General features: G+C 35.3%; 1 protein-coding gene across 3 annotated transcripts; it reads left to right on the forward strand.

The window, feature by feature from the left end:
- The first annotated feature begins 1023 nt into the window (after positions 1–1023).
- si:dkey-240h12.4 (death-associated protein kinase 2) lies at positions 1024–20539 on the forward strand. Of its 3 annotated transcripts, XM_051136972.1 has the most exons (13): positions 1024–1146; positions 7065–7227; positions 7359–7580; positions 7976–8114; positions 8590–8719; positions 12528–12576; positions 13991–14017; positions 14750–14902; positions 15164–15209; positions 15300–15389; positions 16050–16136; positions 17097–17216; positions 17457–18277. In XM_051136972.1, the coding sequence occupies exons 2-13, from the start codon at positions 7166–7168 to the stop codon at positions 17493–17495; spliced, it is 1164 nt and encodes a 387-aa protein (XP_050992929.1). In that variant the 5' UTR covers positions 1024–1146; positions 7065–7165; the 3' UTR covers positions 17496–18277. The 3 variants fall into 3 exon arrangements, with proteins under 3 accessions (XP_050992929.1, XP_050992930.1, XP_050992928.1); XM_051136973.1 differs by lacking the exon at positions 17097–17216 and having other exon boundaries at positions 18261–20539; XM_051136971.1 differs by lacking the exon at positions 17457–18277 and having other exon boundaries at positions 17097–17378.
- Positions 20540–21625: the final 1086 nt, after the last annotated feature.

Here is a 21625-nt window from a genome sequence, read left to right on the forward strand (position 1 = left end):
CGGCTGTCCCCAATTAATAAATTAATTAATTATGTGAGCCTATCTGGTGGCAGAAAATGACGTTTTTTCATGTAGCAGACTATGGAAGTCATGGAATAAAACAATAAAAAAGTAAATTTGAGTTTATATTTCAAAATTCTGAGAGTATTCTCACAATTCTGAGATTATATCTCACAATTCTGATAAGAAAAATCAACTCTTCATTCTCTCTTTCCTCCTCAGCTCAAAATCACGAGTTTATATTCCACACGTCTGGCTTTTATTTATTTATTTTTCTCAAAATTGAGAAACTCGAGTTAAATCAAGTTACAAAGTCTGAGAAACGGGATATAACGGGATATAAAAAAAGTCAAAATTGTGAGATAAAACAGTTAAATGTAAAATGTTACACGTTTAAAAAGTATTTCATGTTGTAGCTGTAGAGCTAATATAGTATGAACTGATATGTAGACCTATAGATTAAATCAAATTCATGCTTTAAAAGTAATCATAGGAGGTTTCATCCAATAATCTGTCTGTTTAAACATTTACATTTTCACTTATATCTATTGGTTAGAAGCTGATCCATTTTGTTCTGCTAGTCACCGTTTTAGTGGTGATAAGTAACTATTCCTGTTTTACTAGTAAATACTATTTGCAAATTCCATGGTACCTGTGGTTCATATTTCAACTAATTACTACAACTTGTTATTTAGTGACTTGTAACTCTTCAAATAGTTACTATATCATTTATTCAGGCTATACAACTTTTTGTATCTTTCCCAGCTGGGCTGTTAATATGCCTATTTTGTACAAGAATAACTACTACCTAAAGACTAGATGCTACTAGTAAAACAATATAAATAGGCTACACCCTGATGACATACATGTGATTAGTTGGTATCGGAGTTCCACTTACACTAATCACTACTGGAATAAGTAGTTGTTTTAGAAGGATTAGTGCGACTGATAGAAATTTAAAAGTTTTTAAAAAGTTAGTGTAGAGGAGTAGTGTTAAAATGGCTTGCCACATGCGGGGACTGCACTGACATGGTCAACATGAGCGTTTCCTCATTTCAGTACTAGCGCGTCCGCAGTGAGCGGAGCTTTGGAGGAAATACAGTCTGTCAGAAGACACGACGCGGCTTCATGACGGATCTGTATCAGGTACGTCCCATAATTTAACCGATTCTCAAGGTAACACGGGATTTGAGATGGAATAGGTTATTCTATATGAAAGACAGGGAGATAAGGGAATATAAAATGTGAACAAATGTCGCAGTGCAAGATAGAAGTTACTAATACAAGGAAATGGACATTAATTTAATCGTTGCATTGTGGTTGTGACACTTTGAGGCTTCCTAGGTGCGAAGCTCAGAAACATTCGCCGTGGAATACTAAACAGACACGACGCACGAGAAGGAGACACGAACAAGTTTCCACACGCAGGTTTCGGTCGTGTTCTGCACAGAGTCGACAAGAGATGTTAGATCTGGTTATATTTTTTAAATTATGATGTGATTTCGTTTCATTGCATGTGGGACTTTCTGTCGGCAGACCAAAGCAAAAGGGAACCAAAAAACAAAAACTGGCAGTTCAAACATTGACTGTCTCATTTGCATATGCTTTCAAGATTGGTCAAGACTAGTTCAGTGTAAAAAGCCTGTTGCAAGTTTCAAAAATGCCACTGACTTTGCCACTGACCAAATAACACTTATTGCTGTATAACTAGTTATAACATGGTTATCACCTAGACCTAAAACTACCTAGCATGCAATCCTCCCAGGCCCTGAGGGTAAACAATTAGATCTGATTTGTCATTGGATTTAGCGTTTTTCAAAAAAACAAGAAATGCAATTTTTTTTGTCCATATTTGGTTTACAACGAATGGATTTAGCTGAAAGTTGTATTGGAAAGGCGTTACTGATTGCATGTGTAATTTTGTGCTCACATTGTTTAACAAGTTGTCAGGTAACCTAACACGTGATTCATATGATAGCATCTAATTAACTGGTTTTATATAAGTCAAAACTGTATTTTGACTTTACTCACTCAGAATAACTTCATCAAGTTATATTGGGATTAAAAGTTTTAATTCTAATAAATATTAAATATAATAAATATTCTAATATATATATAAAAATAAAAATAGTGTCATATATATATTTATATATATATATACACTACTGTTCAAAAGTTTGGGGTCAGTACATTTTTTTTTTATTCACCAAGGATGTATTAAGTTAATAATTAAAAGTTTATTAAAAGTTAATAATAAATAATTTACATTGTTATAAAATATTTATATTTTGAATAAACACTGTACTTTTTAAACTTGTTATTCATGAAAGGTTACAAATTACAGGTTCCAAAAAATATTTGGCAGCACAACTGTTGATATTATCCAACATTGATCATTCTAATAATAAATCCGCATATTAGAATGATTTCTGAAGGATCATGTGACACTTAAGACTGGAGTAACAGCTGATAAAAATTCAGCTTTTCATCACAGGAATAAATTCTATTTTAAAGTATGTTAAAATAAAAAACATTATTTTATATTGTAAAAACATTTTGCAATATTACTGTTTTTTTTTCTATATTTTTAATCAAATAAATGCAGCCTTGATGAGCATAAGAGACTACTTTAAAGACTATTACAAGTCTTACTGACCCCAAACTTTTGAACGGTAGTGTATATATATATATTTTTTCCCACATGATTTTCTTTCCATTCCCACTCTGGGACTTTGATCCTAATTAAGGATGTGATCATTATTTTGGGCGTTTTTTGATTGGAGATCTGATCTTAGATTCAGCAGGCAGTTTCCAGGTTTTGGAATTGCTCTTTAAGTTCTTTCTTTGATCTTGTCTAGAAAGGAATGAAAGCAAGCTCATGCTCAAATTTCAGAATGTACTCATTTTAACCCGCAGGCACAGTCACACATTTGACCCAGCTAAGTTTACAAAATAAAGTAGCTAACATAAGGTGATAGAAGATAATTGGTGTTTGTACCTTTTAAACTGAACTATTGCAAAATGCAGGAATGACGCAAAATTGACAACTAAACACAAGCTGGAACTAATTGTTATGCATAGTTTATTGGAAATGAGTGTGTTATTTGACACAGAGTGAGTGTTGCTCCAATGAAGCAAAAGGGGAGTTTTTTGTTTTGCAATGAAAGCTATTGTTCTGCTCTGTGGCTTTTTTCCCGGTATGTTACTGTAGGAAGCTGAAGTGAGATGGGTGGGGTGATATTTTGGAAAAGGACAGTTGATCGATGTTGCCTTTCCATCTCTGTTCCGCAGTTGATGTGCACTTCAAACAATGCAATTAACTTGTACTCTAAACACTATGAATGTCCGGTGTGCTCTGTAAACTTCAGTCTGACACAATTATGTGCTATTGTCTTCATCATCACAGAGCAATGCAGATGGATTCAAGAACACAAAATGTGTTGTGATTGCATGTGTGTGTGTCTTCTAGACAGGGCCTACAAATGTTTGATGGTATCTGTGTTGTGTAAAATAACTTTTTTATAGGACACTCCCTTGCTTGTTTTTTCTCTTTCGGCTTCTAAGCACTGAGCTCTGGTTGGCTTTTCCAGACACTGTTAGACTTTGATCAAACACTTTAAGTACTTTAAAGTCCATGTAAAGGCAATTCAGAGAATTGTTTTTAAACACATTATAAATGTTAGCAATGCATTGCTGAACACACATTACAAAGACGCACTGGAGCCTCTATCATTGGCATTAGTTACTACAGCCTATAGTTTGCTAGTTAGGTATGCCTTCATTACCCAAATCTGTATTATCTGGTTGTGATAATTAACAAAACAGCTTTGTCTCCTTATTAAAATGTATTTGTATTGGACAGTAGAGAGAGGAGGCAGCTTTTTCACAAGTAGGCGTGGTTTTACCACAGACAGCGAAAATGCACCCAAGTGTTAGAGAGCAGAGAATACTGCTTATTTTTTCAAGATTTTCAAGTCGAGCTTTATTGTCATTCTGCTACATGTGTGGACATATAGTAGAACGAGATGTCGTGTCTCACAGGACCACGGTACTACATACTAGTTAAGCATAATATAAACATACAACAGTACACGAATAAGAAAATTACAGACTTATACAACGGTTAACCATCTGACTATACATATACTATAAATACTATAACTATAATAAATAGTTGACTACACATACAAAACTGAGACAACAAAAACTTTACATAAGTACTGTACATGACATTTTACAAAAGAGACATTTGTACATGAAATTGTGCAAAAGAGATATTTTGTGCATTTTGATAATTTATTTTATTTACTTTATTTAGTTTTTATTTACCTTCATTATTTACTTGAAGTCAATCAAATTTGGCTGGGTGATAACACATTTGGGTGGTTGCAATGGTGTTCTGGCTGCTAGGGCATTGCCTAGGTGGTTGCTAGGGTGATTTTGTTGCTAGGGCATTGTTAGGTGAATGCTAGGTCATTGCTGGGTGGTTGCTAGGGTGGTCTGGTTGCTAGGTCATTGCTAGGTGGTTGCTAGGGTGTTCTGGTTGCTACGGTATTGCTAGGTGGTTGGTAGAATGTTCTGCTTGGTTGATTGGGCATTGCTGAGTGATTGCTAGGGTGTTCTGGTTGCTAGGGCATTGTTAGGTGGTTGCTAAGGTGTTCTAGTTAATACAGCACTGCCAGGTGGTTGCTAGGACATTGCTGTGTGGTTGCTAGAATGTTCTGGTTGGTTGATCGGGCATTGCTGAGTAGTTGCTAGGGTGTTCTGGTTGCTAGGGCATTACTTGGTGGTTGCTAGGGTGTTCTGGTTGCTAGGGTATTGCTAGGTGGTTGGTAGAGTATTATGCTTGGTTGATCTGGCATTGCTGAGTGGTTGCTGGGGCATTGTTAGGTGGTTGCTAGGATATTCTGGTTGCTTGAACCTTGCTGGGTGGCTGCTAGGGTGTTCTGGTTGCTAGGGCATTGCTTGGTGGTTGTTAGGTTGTTCTGGTTGTTAAGTCATTGCTAGGTTGTTCTACTAGCTAGGTCATTGCTAAGTGGTTTCTAGGGTGTTCTGGTTGCTACGGCATTGCTAGGTGGTTGCTGGAATGTTCTGTGTGGTTGATAGGCCATTGCTGGGTGGTTGCTAGGATGTTCTGGTTGCTGAGATGTTGCTGGGTGGTTGCTAGGATGTTCTGGTTGCTTGGACATTGTTAGGTGGTTGCTGGAAGGTTCTGTGTGGTTGCTAGGATGTTCTGGTTGCTGAGACGTTGCTGGGTGGTTGCTAGGGTGTTCTGGTCGCTAGGACATTGTTAGATGGTTGCTGGAAGGTTCGGTGTGGTTGCTAGGGTGTTCTGGTTGCTAGGGCATTGCAAGTTGGTGGCTAGAATGTTCTATGTGGATGCTATGGTATTCCAAGGATTTTCTTGTTTGTTGCCAGGGCATCAATTTAATTTAATTTTTTTAGTAACAATTTACTAGGGTGTTTTAATTTGTTGCTGGGCATTGCTAAGTGGTTGCTAGGGTTTTTGGGGGGGTTGCTAAAGTGTTCTGTTGTTGCTAGGGCAATGCTAGGTGGTTGTTAGGGCTATTTTGTAGCTAGTATGTTGTTGCAAGATTATTACAGTTGTATGGTTGTAAAGGCATTCTGAGTGGTTGCTAGACCATTGCTATATGGTTGCTATTGTGTTCTGTGTGTATGCTATGGCATTGCTAGGGGGGTTTTGTTTATTGCCAGGGGATTCATTTATCATTACTAGGGTCCTCTAAATAATTGCTAGGGTATTCTGGGTGGTTGGTATGGCATTGTTAAAGTTTTTATGTCTGTTGCAGGGGCATTGCTATATGCTTGCTATGGTATTATGGATGGTTGCTAGGGTATTGCTAGTGCATTTCTAGATGGTTGTTAGGATACTCTACATGGTTTCTACTGTTTTTTGGTTTGTTGCACAGGCATTTCAAAATTGATTACTAAGGCATTCTTGATTGTTGACAGGGACATTGCTAGGTGGTTGCCAGGGTGTTGTGTGTGGTTGCTAGGGCATTGTTAGGGTGTTCTTGATTGTTGTTTCCAGTACTTCGCTATATTGTTGCAAGGTATTTCTTGGGTTGTTGCTAGTGTAATCTGTTTGGTTGTCAAGTGTGAAGTTTGCTACTTCAGATCTACAGTTTGTTTATTAATATATAAGAAATAACAATAGTGATGATCCCCTCAGCAGTCTATGAGAGAGTCTACATGTGCACTTTAGTGTTTGATTTAGTGTTTGTTCACCTGCAGTCGCAACAGATTTGTCCAGCTTGTATTCAAATCAGACAAACTGCCATTTGCAGTTGCTCTCAATGCCATATTTTTCAGATTCACAGCACATTTACGTTATTTACACTGATTCCAATGCAATGTGAAATAATCCAACTCCAGTATCACACCATTTAGATTTATAACTCACATTTTCTCCTCTGAAATGGATAAATGATAGATGATATGGGTGGACAGGCAGACAGATAGATATGCCAACACAAGACCTTGTTTGCCTCGCCACTCCATAAATAATCTTTCTCCTCCCAACTCCTCCTCCTTCTCTTTTCTTCCTCCCCTGGTGACAAACTGGGCTAGCCATTGAAAACTAATTACACCACAATTCAGTGTGAGGGAATGGACTCATTATTTAAGAATACATTAATATAATCATGGAAGGGTAGCTGAGGTCTGGGCTAGTTTCTCACAGTGTGTTCGTGCTCTGTATTGTACATTGTGACATAATGTTTTGTTCACACTTGGCTGAAGTTTAAAGGACCGTCTTGTTTATTTCTGTTGGAATTGCTACAGCATTCGATGTGACATTCTTTCTCATGTATGCCGTTCTGGCGTATCAAACGGGTTTGGAGTCCAGATGTTTACCCTTTGAGGACTCGTAAATGATTTCCAGATATCCCTCATTTTCAGTTCCCAGCTAGTTTGGTTGTGGTCTTGAAGTCATGAAATTCCTCCTTAATGCCAAATGATTATGGAAGTGTAGTTAGATGCTGAAAGAAATGTTTTTTGTTCAACAGAAATGCGCCACTTACTACCATCCTGTTTTTTTTTAGGTGTGGACCTAATGCTAACTCCAGTATGAGCACTATACAGTAGTCCATAGCTTTCCTTTGGATATTAACAGACAAAGGACACTGAAGAGAGAGACAGCAGCATGGCTGTCTTCAAGCTGGATAATGTTGAAGACCTTTATGAGATTGGAAATGTTTTGGGAAGGTAAAGAAATGCACAACTATTTTTTTTAATCTGTTTTAACTCCTTTTTTTTTTGGAACCTACATAGTCGAAAAATTGCCTAGTTATAATCTTAACTCTTATCTCCATTCATTCTCTCTATTGCCGTCCTAGTGGTCACTTCGGGCAGGTGCGTGAGGTGCGAGAACGGGCCACTGGCACTGTCTGGGCTGGGAAGTTCCTGAAGCTGAAGAAAGGTGCAGGAAGCAGGCTGGGCCTGGAGAGGAAGAGTGTGGAGAAGGAGGTGGAGATCCTACAGAGCCTTCAGCATCAAAACATCATGGCTCTCAAAGATGTTTTTGAGAGCAGGGCAGAGGTGGTCCTCATCATTGAGCTGTGAGTATGCATTTTTTTTTTTTTTTTTAAATTCATAAAAAAAAGCATAGTAAACAAACCAGAATGAGAGTGTTCAATAAAGTAGTATTTCACTTAAAAATAAAAGCTAAAAAATGTAAAATATATTTTGCATGAATAAAAGATATTTTCAGGACCTTAGTTTTAATTTATATATATGACAATTTAGCATATTTTCCTTTCAAATTCGCATTGCAGTAATGTAAATAAAATCTGGACAATCATCATGCATTTAATTACAGTTGCACTTTACAATTTAAACAACATACTTAATGAAAGAAAGTTTGCATCGTATTAGAATAAGTTTTTCTTTGTTCTTTGTTCTGAGCTATGGTTCATTCTTCTTTCTTGATGATCTTATCTTTTTTTGTGTATAGCATAAAAGGGGGTGAGCTCTTTGATTTCATTGCTGAGAAAGAAAACCTCACAGAGACGGAAGCCATTGAGTTCATGAAGCAGATTCTGGAAGGTGTCAACTACATGCACCAGAAAAATGTTGCCCATTTTGACCTGAAGGTAGGAAGGAAGCCCATCTTTATTCTAGCTCAATAAGTCAGAAAAACCGAAACAGTCAACCGCATAAACAGTTTCAAATGACCTTCGAAAGTTAATTTTAACTCAAACATATCACTTCCTATAAAGCTTTAAACAGGGTAATGAGGAAGTAGACCGTGTACCTTTCTCACCGAAACTGTCACCTCTGACCAAAATGGATTTGACACTTCGAACACAACTATATTTATTCAGATAATAAGGCCAAATCTCTATTGTACATTTAAATATCTCCTCAAACCTTATTGAGCTTCTGATAGAAACCATACCGGCATTATACTGACCTAAAAACCTGTGTAGAAAAATAACTTTGTTAGGGTTAGATCAACTTCAACACTAGTTTTAAGAAATGTACAACCTAATAAGCATATAATTTACAATAAAAATCAATAAACTTGTGTTTTATATAAGGCAATGTTCTTATCTTCTTGTTCTTCAGCCGGAAAACATCATGTTGTCAGACAAACACGCTCCCAATCCAGACATCAAGATCATTGATTTCGGCATGGCTCATCGGTTCATTCAAGGAGAAGAGTATAAGAGTTTAGGTGGAACCCCACAGTACATTGGTGAGTGGTTCAGTTTGTGTGGATTTGAGTTCAGGTGAATGTGTTTATTTAAAGGCCATAAACCTACGCAAATGTGCAAATGCAGACCTGAATGCTTGTCCAATACCACAAGCATGAGCATAAACTACCACTGAGGTCAAGAAGATAAAACGTTTTTATGCTCAACCAAGGCTACATTTGTTTAATTCAAAATACAGTAAAAATTGTATTATCCAATTTAAAGTAACTGGTTTTTATTTCAGTATATTTTAAAATGTAATTTATTTCTGTGATGGCAAAGCTGAATTTTCAGCAGTGTCACATGATGCTTCAGAAATTATTTTAATGTCATTTGCTGCTCAGGAAACTTTATGTGCTGCGAAAAACATGATACTTTTTTCAGAATTCTTAGATGAATAGAGAGCATGTACACTTCTCTTTAAAAGTTTGGAAACGCCCTAGAAAAGTGGGGTTTTGGACAATATTGGCATGAATCCTTTTTAATTTGTGATAATTTCGCACTGATAAGGGACAACACAAATTAGAGAAACATATTTTATTAAATAAACAGTTTATACATAGAAAAAACTTAAATTTTCGATTCATCAAAATATCTACCATTAGCAGCTATTACAGCTCTGCATAATCTGGGCCTAAATTCATTGTATTCTAAACTTAATTGGCAATTAATTGTTGAAGCTATTAAGGTGTGCTGACCCAAAAATCTTTTATAAACCTGGGCCAAGTTTAAACCAGTCACCAGGCATCACAGCTGGAAAAGGGGCATGTTTGACTTTGACATGTATATATTGCCATTATTATGTAATCAAAATGAAAATTATTATTGATGGTCTTTAAAGATAACGTCAAGTTACTTTAATGTATTTGCACCAGAAAATGATAAGGATTTATGCTGATATCGGATTTATGCTGATATCGGATTTATGCTGATATCACTTTGCCAGGGGTGTTTCCAAACTTTTGGAGGGCAGTGTACAGCATGTATTTCAAATGGTTTTATGACTATGAAAGTCTTTACTGTCGCTTTTAATCAATTTAATGCATCCTTTCTTTAAAATATCAAATCTTATTGATGGTATTGTATACTTAAATGATTAGCTCACTTCCAGAATTAAAATTTCCTGATAATTTACTCACCCCTATGTCATCCAAGATGTTCATGTCTTTCTTTCTTCAATCAAAAAGAAATTAAGGTTTTTGAGGAAAACATTCCAGGATTTTCTCCATATAGTGGACTTCAATGGGGATCAGCAGGTTGAAGGTCCTACATGATCCCAGCCAAGGAACAAGGGTCTTATTTACTGAAAAGATCGGTCATTTTCTAAAAAAAAATTTGAATGTATATATTTTTTTAACCATAAATGCTCGTCTTGTACTCTAGCATGCGTGATGAAGGTGGAAGTACAAACCCAGTGTTTACAAAGCGAATGTGCAAAGAAGGTAAAACGGCATTTGTATAAAATGTAAAACAACGATGTCGGACGATTTTGAAGTTGGAGGAGAAAATGAGATGGAGTTTTTCGCCCTACCCTACCTTTTTGAACCAAAGTGCACAGACGAAGAGCTAACCATGTGTAACTTTTTCATGTTGATTACAACGTGATCGCAAAGCTAGTGCAAGACGAGAATTTTCGGTTTAAAAATATATACATTTTTATTTTTTTTTAGAAAATGAGCAATCATTTCGCTAGATAAGACCCTTATTCCTCGGCTGGGATCATGCAGCGTCTTTTGAAGCTGCATTGAAACCTGCAGGCCACCACTGAAGACAGCTATATGGAGAAAAATCCTGGAATGTTTTTTTCAAAAACCTTTTTTTTTTTTTTCCGACCAAAGAAAGAAAGACATGAACATCTTGGATGACATATGGGTGAGTAGATTATAAGGAATTGTTTTTTTTATTATGGAAGTGAACCAATGCTTTAACATTCATATGTGGTGGTAACAAACCTCCGTACTCAAGGGGGCGATAGAATTACCTTCAAATTTCAGTGCCGTTAAACCGGTTTTGTTATTATTTTAAGCAGCTAACAATATGTGTCAACAGCTGAGTGTGTGCTTTTATATTTACTTACTGTTAATAATAGTGCCTGCATTTACGTACCTGTGTACAGTATATTTTAAATGTGTGTGTTTATGTTGTGTTTGCATCTGCTCAACTGTGTGTGTTGGAGGCTACACCTGCTTCTGTTTCTGCATGTGTTATATTCCTGCCTTTAGCAATATGCACAATTTTTATTTCTAGCCGTCTCCATGGAGACTACCTTCAGATGAAATGGCAGAGCTGTGAAAGTTCAGCTGAAAATTGAGTGGACAGGAACAGAAATAACTATTGTGAGATCACATATGTGATGTCACTGCTGATGTACTGCAGAAAATGTCCTTGAGTCATTTAACAGCTCATCAATTCTTTTAACCTAAAGGAAACACACTGAAATGTGACACACACACACACACACACTATCTGGTTGGCCTGCTGCACTTATCAGTGCTCTTTAAAATACTGACCTTGAGAGAATGCAGATGCACATATTTTGTCAGTGTGGCCTGAAACTGTGTACTTCACTATACTAGAGACCTTTTTTCTTTCTTTTTTTTTTTTTTTACAACCAATACAAGTAGGAATATTTTTATTGCTCAAATGCACAACAGAATTAGTTTGATTTTAACTCGGGATGCAATAATAAACAGTCAAATAATTTAAACAGTAAAAATATACATAATATAAATACTCAATTGTAAATTATAACTAATGTATTAAATATATAAAATAAATAAATATATTTTTAAAAAAAAAAAGGCTTTATACATTTTTAAATATGCATAATATGACTATTAAATAAAAAATATATAAATAATGTATTAGATTGATAAAAATAAGTACAATAAAAATAGTTTAAATAAATAGTAAAAAATAATAATATTAATATGGAATAATACTTTTACATACATGTTAAAGTGAATATTGGTATTGGACAAACCAAGTATTATTTCTACATGAGACTGGGCATAAGTAGTATGCTACTTGATATTAACCAGACCCCTTTGTTTAAAGTGACTAGCACTTAACTTATCATAAGGACGTCCTTTGTGAACAACTAGAGGTTGAGTGTTTGTCCAAGCACACATGGTGATAGGCTGAATTGTGTTAACTCTCTAGTTTCTGAGTCAGCCCCACTTATGGTCGAACCTGTTTTAGCAGCTGAAATCCACAGTAATTAATTTCTCACCACCACTTTACCATTTAAAACACATTTTAATTTGATAGATTAACTGGTTTGTTCACTTTAAAGGGATAGTTAACCAACAAAATACAATTTTCTAATCATTTACTCACCCTCATATAGTTTCAAGCCTTTTGTGTACAGGTGTTATGAGGGTGAGTAAATTATGAAAGCATTTTGATGTTACAAAACAAGTAGACATTTAACAGGAGATGCCTTCATCTCTGAGAACGGTAGTTTGTGTTAGTCAGCTACTTTAAACCAACAAACAAAAGAAAATCCTGCTAGGTTTCTGTCAAATTAAAGTGAAGCTTTGTTCGTATGAAACTCAGTGGGGAGCAAAGCACACTCTACTGTGGTTCATGTGAGGACAAGAACATGTGCTGCTGGTCTCAAAGAATGCACATAATGGCGTAATTTTGTCAGTTTGACTCAAATGTGTCTGCTTCTGTCCGGCCAAAGCTTTTTGAAACATTTGATTAATGCAGGATGTTGCTGAAACTGAAAAAATGCTAGTTTTATGAGAGCCAACAGACGAGATGGAGAGTCTATTTCTTACTTTTGTTTTTCTCCATCTGTTTTAGCCCCTGAGATTATCAACTATGAGCCTCTCAACACGGCAGCAGATATGTGGTAAGTCTTACCCGGTTAAATTAGCAACACAAACACTCATGCATACATTGAAATGTAGTGTTAGAGTGCATAAGGGGGTTTACATGCATGCCCAGACTTGTTTCGTCTTCCTCCGGCATCCCCAGGTGCTCATTAAAGTGTGTGCATTTGTCTCAGCATGTATTATGTATTTGTACTTCATAATATGCAACTGAATCTGGACTTCATGTGCGAAAAATATCAGAAGGAAAACTATTTTAACAAAGCAGTAGCTGCATCAAAGACAATGACTCATGTCTGGTTAGCATAATGTTAACATAACACTTGTACTGTTTACATTTCATTCATTCCTGAAGCCCATCTGGTGGGTGTATGTATATTTGTATATATATATATATATATATATATATATATTTATATATATATACACACACACACACACATTTGTTTTTGTGAATTGTGGGGACTTTCCATAGACTTCTATAGATTTTATACTGACCAAATGATATTGTCTATCCCATAACCCAACCCTAACCCTAAACCTAGCCCTCACAGAAAACATGTTTGCATCGTTACACTCTCAGATAAACATCATTTACTATTTTTAATATTTTTTTAACATTGTGGGGACCGCAATGTAGCAAAAACAAGTACACACACACACACACATATTTAATAAAATAATAATAATTCGTAGTAGTAGTAGTTGTTGTTGTTGATATAAATAGTATCTTTATATAAACACATTATATATATATATATATATATATATACTGTATATATTAGCGCTGTCAAATGATTAATTGCAATTAATCGCATACAAAATAAAAGTTTGAGTTTGTCTAATATATGTTTGTGTACTGTGTGTAATTACTATGTATATATAAATACACACAAATTTATGTATATATCTAAGAGAAAATATGTTATGTACAAAATAGTTTTGTTTATATGTAATATAAGTTCTATAAAATGTACAATAAATACATATACTTGTAAATATTGCTTAAATTTATACATGAATGTGCTTGTATTTATATATACATAATAATTACACACAGTACACACACACATATATAACTTTATATAACATAACTTTTATTTTTTGTATGCAATTTATATATATATATATATAATGTAGTTTTTTGTATTTTTTTTGTTAGCATTTTTTATATTAAGTGTTAAATAGCCTCGTGGTTAGCACACCAACATATAGCGCTGTTGTGCTGAAAAGTTCAAATCCCTGTTCGTGGACTTTTCCCGATCCCACCCCTTTCTCTCTCTCCCACTTCTCTTCCTGTCCAACTACACTGTCCTATCTAAATAAAGGCATAAAAATGCCAAAAGTAAAAAAAGTTACATTGCTTAGAATTCTATACTACAGTTTTAAGATCCAGTTAATAATGATTAATCATGTTCTTGTGATGTTTTTCAGGAGCATTGGTGTCATTACCTACATTCTGTAAGTAATCTTTTATTGTTTGTCATATGATAACATTCCTGACAGTCAAATCCTATCCAAACCAAAGTGCTGCTCCAAATATGCAGATTTTAACTGGGACATAAATTACCTCTGAAATAAAGCCTCCCTTTGACAAGCAATGTGCTTTTTCAAGTTTATAGGTCAGGTCCTGTGGGATGAGATCAGTCATGTCAGAAATGAAGTACACCAGATACAGACTATATAACCAACAGACTGAATAGTAATAGCTTTTATCTTCACGCAGAGATAAAGCAGTTTATCTTAATGGTGGTGTGCATATTTTTGAAACATTAAAGGGATAGTTTACGCAAAAATGAAAAGGTAGGATGGACATCCGTGTTTCAACCGTAATATTATAAAGCCACAAGAATACTTTTTACAATATTATTCATCAATTTTTTCGGGAGCCGGTTTTCTGATGTAGAATGTCCGTCTTTCTTAGTTCATCGTCTGTACTTAGTTCATGTCCTTACTACTTTTCTGGGCCTTGAACGCTCTCAGATTCTATCAAAAATATCTTAATTTGTGTTCTAAAGATTGGCAAAGGTTTATGGGTTTGGGTTGACATGAGGGTGAGTAATTAATGACAGAATTTTCACTTTTGGTTGAACGATCCCTGTAACATATTTTTTTTAGTATGCCAGATTGATGTTTCCCATAATAATTTTCCAAGTAAAGACATTTCATATTCATTTATATTTCTGCCATCAGTTTGAGCGGCCTGTCACCGTTCCAAGGCGAGACAGACGAAGAGACGTTGAGGAACATTGTGGCAATGAACTACGAGTTTGAGCCTTACTACTTCAGCCAAACCAGCAACATGGCCAAAGACTTTATCCAGAAACTACTAGTTAAAAACCAGAGGTAACAAGAATCAGAGTAATTATATTAGAATAATTGGGATTGTAAATTGGTTTTGAATAGAGGAACGTTTCCCAAATCTTTGTACATTTTTATGCATTTATACATTTTTATTTAGAATTTTCTATATCAAAAACTGAAAGATTCTCAGGCTGCTCTGCTTTGAGGGAAAATATAAATTGTGTTTCAGATTCAAGCTGCTATTTTAACTTTTACTTTTGCCTAATGGGGTTAAATATTTTTATTCTACTTTTGTTCATTTAGTGAAAGAATGACAGCAGAAGAGTGTCTCATTCATCCCTGGATTAAGGTGAGATACATAAACTCTGACGTAATTATTTTTCATTTTACCTTCTCGTTAGGATCATTTCACTGTTTTCCATTTCCATTTCTCTTTTAGCCTCTCAATCGAACTCAAATAGCCAAGAGAAACCGCTCCTCCATCAACATGAAGAACTTCAAAAAGTTCAACGCGAGGAGGAAATGGAAGGTTGGTAATTGTGTTACTGCTGTGGGTTTCGTTAACATGGCCAGAGAAACTCGCTATTGGCTGGAGTGTGTAGACTGTCATTACCCACAAACAAACTTTCACCAGTGTGTCTCACTGCATGCTTTGTCTTTCATGTCTTTTTGTCTCTCTCAGTCATTCTCTGCCACTCCTGTAGTATTCATGAACGCCTAGTTTGCAGGCAGCTGTTTTTATGTAATGTGACACATGGTCTTTTTATTCGATGTGATGTCAGTGTTAGCATGTCTGTTGAAGGGATAGTTCACCCAAAAATCTGTTATTTATTCATCCTCCTCTTTTCCAAAACCATAGGCTTTTCTTTTAAAAGAAATTTCACGTAGTTTTTCCATGTTTCCAAGTTGTGAGTAACCAAGGGCTCTAAAAAAAGCAGCAAAAATGACTGAACTGTTCCTTTAAGTGTCTGAACTGATTGCTAACACTACCTTAGCTGACTCAGATGACTCACTTCTCTTAACTAACAGACCTATGAGTAAAGAGAGACACCTGCTGTTCAACAGAAACACTGAGTCATCGTCTTAGTCTGCCATTGTGAACTTTTGTTGTTCTTTTAATGTATATTCAACTATTCTGTAAGCTGTAATATTTATTATCTACTAACTAGCTGATTCTCTCACCACACAGATGTCCTTTAACATGGTTTCGGCATGTAATCGGTTTTGTCGACTGCAGTTACTGTGTAAGGTCCGTGGTCCAGAGGAACAAGAACTGGTAAGAATCTCATGAAAAATTAATTTTTAAAAGCTTGCAATGATTTTTTCTCATTACTGTATAGATAAATGTGCTTAAAAGAGAAGATTACTTCCAGAATGAAAATGTCTTGATAATTTACTCACCCTCATGTCATCCAAGATGTTTGTCTTTCTTTAATCGCAAAGAAATTAAGGTTTTTGAGGAAAACAGTCCAGGATTTTTCTCTATATAGTGGACTTCAATGGTGGCCAATGGTTTGAAGGTCCAAATTGCAGTTTCAATGCAGCTTCAAAGGTCTCTACACAATCCCAGCCGAGGAATAAGGGTCTTTTCTAGCTAAACGATTGGTCAATTATTTAAAACAGTAAAAATGTATATACTTTTTAATCACAAATGCTCATCTTCCACCAGCCCGACCTTGCGCATTACATAATGATGTTGGAAAGGTCACGTGTGATGTAGGCTACCAGTGTTTAAAAAGCAAACATGCAAAGAAAATCAAACACACTTTACAAAAGAAGGTAAAACAATGTCAGATAATTCTGAAGTTGTAGGAGATGGAGTTTTTCTACCCTACCTTTTTGAACCAAAGTACACAAACGAATTAATCGCTTGTGACCTTTCCAACATGATTACGTAATGCGTGAAGATGCGCATCGCATCACAGAGCTAATGCAAGACGAGCATTTGTGGTTAAAAAGTATAGAAATTTTCATTTTGATTAATCGGTTCGGTTATTTTTTTTAACCCAAATGATGGATTTAGCCTGTTGAGTCATTTTTTTGGTTGTTTTTAATATTTTTACCCAGGTGCTGGGTTATTTTTTTTTAACCCAAATGCTGGGTTCAACTTGTTGGATCATTTTATTGGGTTATTTTTAATAGTTTTTACCAAGGTGCTGGGTAGTTTTTCTGTAACTAAGTTGCTGGGTCATTTTTAACGCTGGGTTATTTTTTTCTACCCAACTGCTGGGTTAAGCCTGTCTCTGACAAAACAACCCAGCTGCTTAGTTACACTCAGAGTGCAGGCTTTTTGAGTCCTCAACAGGAGAGACCGGTTCTCAGCGCCACGGATTCACACTTCTTCAGTGAAATACAGGTTTGTATACATTTTATCTCATTTAAAACATCTTTACGGTTCTATAAATTGTATTATTTTACACGACGCAACATTAGGACGAGATGTAATTCAACTGTGTCAGCAGCGGCCACTTTGCATGATGGAAATGCCTTTTGCCTTGCATAAAATAAATGGATTTTATTCGTTATAGTACTGAGTTTAATTTAATTTGATGTTAAAATATTTTTTCTAATGTCAGTACTGTTTGTTTATGGGCAGGTTTTGGAGTCAGTGACGGCATCTTTAAGCAACAAGTGAAACACGATGCTGCGGTCTGAAGTTCGCAGTTACCCCGGTGAACAGCAGCCCTTCACCGGCTCAGATTTCAGAGACAAACTGGCATGAGAATTAGCGATATTTCAGTAAAAAGCGATTACAGAGAATGGTTAAATACACTAAAATTAAATTGCTACTTTTAAATGTTAAAATTCTTGTTAAACGACTTTAAATGTATGTAATATTGTAATCTATGCTGTATTCACCCAAATAAATTCAATTTGTCTTGTATTTTGTCCATGTGTTCTTGTTTAATAACACTTTTTGCTATTGCTGTTGCCTCTAGTTACTGTGTGTGTGTGTGTTTTTAAAGGTTCCAAACAATTTTAAGCCAGTAATAAAATAAAAACAACAAAAAATAGTTAACTTAACTAAAATAACCCAGCATGTTTGGTAAAATCATTTAACCCAACCAGCTGGGTCAAAGTAACCCAGCATGTGTTCTGTCCAATATTTACTCAGCGCTGGATTGCTAAATACTCCAAGTTGGGTTGTTTTTAACCCAGCATTTTTTAAAGTCTAGATAGGACCCTTATTACTCATCTGTGCACATTCCATCAGTGCCCTTTGAAACTGCAATTTGGTATCCACTGAAGTTCACTATATGGAAAAAAATCCTGGAATGTTCTCCTCAAAAACCTTAATTTCTTTGTGATTGAAGAAAGAAAGTCATGAACATCTAGGATGAAATGAACATCTCCTTTAATTGTTTTAAATATTTAAATGCTTATTTACTTTTCCCGTCAGAGAGACTGTGAGAGCGATCAGGAAGACACCAGCACAAAACCTGCCTCTCTCTTACGCAGACGTCTAAGTAGCAGTTCATAAGTCTCACCGATAGAGGGAGTCACAAACCATAAGCATCTCCCTGTAAGAAGGCCTCAGCGCTCATTCAACCTGCAGTATTTTGTACTGCCAACAGGGTGAGACACAGGCCACAATCCACAGGATCTCTTTCCCATCCAAAGACCTTGAACCTCAGTGCATGCAATTGCTCAACCACCAGCTGCATATCCAGTTACAAGATGACGACATCTGCAAGAAGGATGGGGCCGTGAGATCATTGTGTTTTTTATGCTAATATGCAAGTGTGTTCGTAGAGCTCTACCTCTGACAGATTGATGTGATGCTTCAACCTGAAGTGCTGTTGACTGGAGGGTCAGGTGTCTTGAAGGATGTTCCTACAACATTAAGTTTTCTTTAAACTAACAGGGTTTATTTAATTTTCTGATTTCAGTGGGATATATAAATACTATATACATTACTGTTCGAAAAGATTGGGGATTGTAAAGAATGAGTAGTTTTATTCAGTAAGGACGTGTTTGATTGATTGAAAGTGACAGTAAAGACTTTTTTCTTACAAAAAAATCTATTTCAGATAAACTCTGTTCTTTCTAACTCTCTATTTATCTACAAATCACAAAAAACCGTTATGTGTTGTACAAAAATAGCACACAACTGTTTATATCAACATATTAGAATGATTTATGAAGGATCATGTGACACTGAAGACTGGATTAATGGATTCTGAAAGATAAGAGAGATTAAAACATTGTACCAGCCCCAAACTTTTTGAACAGTAGTGTTTAAATATAAGCTAATATATTAAACCCGTTTATACCTGGTACTAATATCTAGCTCAAATACATTTTAGCAGCTTGCAGTAGCAGCATTGATCACTTTGTCAGTTAAAAATGTTCATATTTAAAATGAATAATGTTAAAAAGCACAAAAAAAGTATTTTTACATTTACACTACAAATGCATCATGGTCACATGCATTTCTGACTACCTCTGAATGTGGTTTGAGCGAACCGATCATGAAACATTTTAAACCGCATTTAGGACTGACAACACGTGATTGAATCAGCTGACACGGATCTACAACCAGGTGTAAACGGGGTCATAGTTTAATGTGTTTAAAGAAAAACAAGCAAACCAAATTATAACAGAGGACTTTTGGGCTGAGTGCCTTAAAAGACATACCTTCTCAAAAACATTATCTTGATGAACACAAGTTCTGTCTTGAATTAGACTACCAGAGGCAAAACCTTATTCCCTTTATTGATACAATAGTGAGATTCCACTCAAAAAAGCCAGTTGCCTTTTTCTCCATATTGCTGAATAGTAGTTGAAATATTACATGCGTGTGATTTTAATATCTAGTAAGCATCTTCAGTACGGTCATCTCTGAGCAACAATGGTATTCATTTATGACAGATATATACAGCTGTTATAAATCGTGTTTGATATGTAGTTTTACAGCTTATTGACTTTCCTCATCAAGTTTAATCAACAGAGATTTTGTGTGAAGAGCCACTTTAAATGTATTTGAATGGTGTCATGCAGTGTTGAGCTTTATGAAATGCTGCTTGAATTATTCTAGACACTAATTGTTGCCTTTACTGTTAGTCTCAAAAGTCTTTTTTAAAGGATACTGGTCTTCCTTGTAGATTTGAAATCACTGTTTAGTTTGAAAAGTCTTCCATTATCCAGACATTACAACATTTTACCCTCTTACACTCTTACTTACACAACTTGTAATGTGAATATCGCACAAATGAATATTATATATTATTGTCATGATATATTTTGTATACTATAGCTAACTTGCAAGAAAATGACTGTGTCTTCTGTTATATAACGTTTGCCTGAGGGTTGTAATTCCTGTAATATTATGTAACGTCACAATTAAATGTATCAAATATGTCAACACACCTCTGTTTGTATTAGATATTTTTAATGTTTATTTAAGTTTTTAAATGCAGCATGTTAGATAAGTGAGTGAGTTGTTGCCCTCAACGTATCCAATTTTCTTATGCAGTATTTGTGTGTCTCATTTGCTTCAGTGTGTTTGTGAATAATTTTTTGGTGTGTGTTTGGTTTTTTATATAATTTGATACTAGTTAGTTATGAAAAAAGCAATTTGGTGCATGCGATTTTTCCTATACAGTTTGTTAGTTTTAATGTGTGTCCTTGGTTTGTTTGATACTGCTTGGTGTAAATTAAAAGCAGTTTGTCCTTTAATGTGTGTGACTGATTTTGTTTTAACACATATAGAAGGTTTGCACTTAAGTCACGATTTGGTCAGTTATCCGGATGCGCAGCTATATTGGCTATACTCGGATGTAAACAACAGCATGGATTGCACGGTTAAAGTACTACTGGATACATTGTTCTGCTAATTTATTCTGTCTAAAACACGGGAGAAAACCTGTGGAATGTGCTAAATCATATAGAGAAGGACTTAGTAAGCATAAAAGGGTGCAATATTTTGACTAAATAAAGTTAATAAGTGGTAAAAATCGCTACAAGCAGTATTAGCCTATATTAGCCTAGATATTAGCGTAATGTTTCACCTACCTGACCGGAAATGATAAGAACAAACACGAATGTTGTCAAGATTCTTGCCCTGGAAATCCTGGTTCAGTTTGGCCAACCACAAACGCCTTTTGTTCCTCAGACAGTTTTTTGCACTCTTCCACTCTTCTATTTGTTATAACATTTGGCAGTCTATAGACCAACTATAGGTTTGTAAACATTTGGGATGCACGCATCCTGGTTGCAGAAAACTTGAGAGACAGCTTTTACAGCTAGAGAATTACACGGATACGGCACAAAATAGGTAGATTTAAAAAGATTATAGATTATATTGATTAGATGTCATTTTCAAGATGTTCCCCGCAATTACAAGAGCTTGTCACCCATCGATAAACACTGTAATTCAACGAAACTGACGTTAGATAGGATAGTCTTACAGATCCGAAACTCACTATTTTTAAGTTAAATTGAGTTATAAAGTACGAATTAGAGAAGAATTGTGAGCCAAAATAAATGTTATGTAAAAATGTCAATAGTAATAGTTTCGATTTCATGCTGTAACTGTAGGACTAACACATACGTTTCCTATGAACAGCATATGTGAGTATTATGTAGACCTATTGTTTCAAATTTATGCTTTAAATGTAGAGTAATCATAGCAGTTTTCATCCATAGTATGTCCGTTTAAACATCTGCGTTTAGCTTCAAATGGCATCTTTGATGACAGTATTCTATAAAAATTATTTGCATTCCGATTTTGACATCAAAAGGCACACAAATTTTTTTTTTTTC

The sequence above is a fragment of the Labeo rohita genome, chromosome 19 (assembly GCF_022985175.1).
Source record: "Labeo rohita strain BAU-BD-2019 chromosome 19, IGBB_LRoh.1.0, whole genome shotgun sequence".
Lineage (NCBI taxonomy): Eukaryota > Metazoa > Chordata > Actinopteri > Cypriniformes > Cyprinidae > Labeo > Labeo rohita.

Coding starts and splice junctions, on each gene's coding strand:
- si:dkey-240h12.4 (XM_051136971.1), top strand. CDS start 7,166: ATGGCTGTCTTCAAGCTGGATAATGTTGAAGACCTTTATGAGATTGGA. Junction 8,720..12,527: donor TGGAACCCCACAGTACATTG/GTGAGTGGTTCA, acceptor CATCTGTTTTAG/CCCCTGAGATTATCAACTAT. Junction 12,577..13,990: donor AACACGGCAGCAGATATGTG/GTAAGTCTTACC, acceptor GATGTTTTTCAG/GAGCATTGGTGTCATTACCT.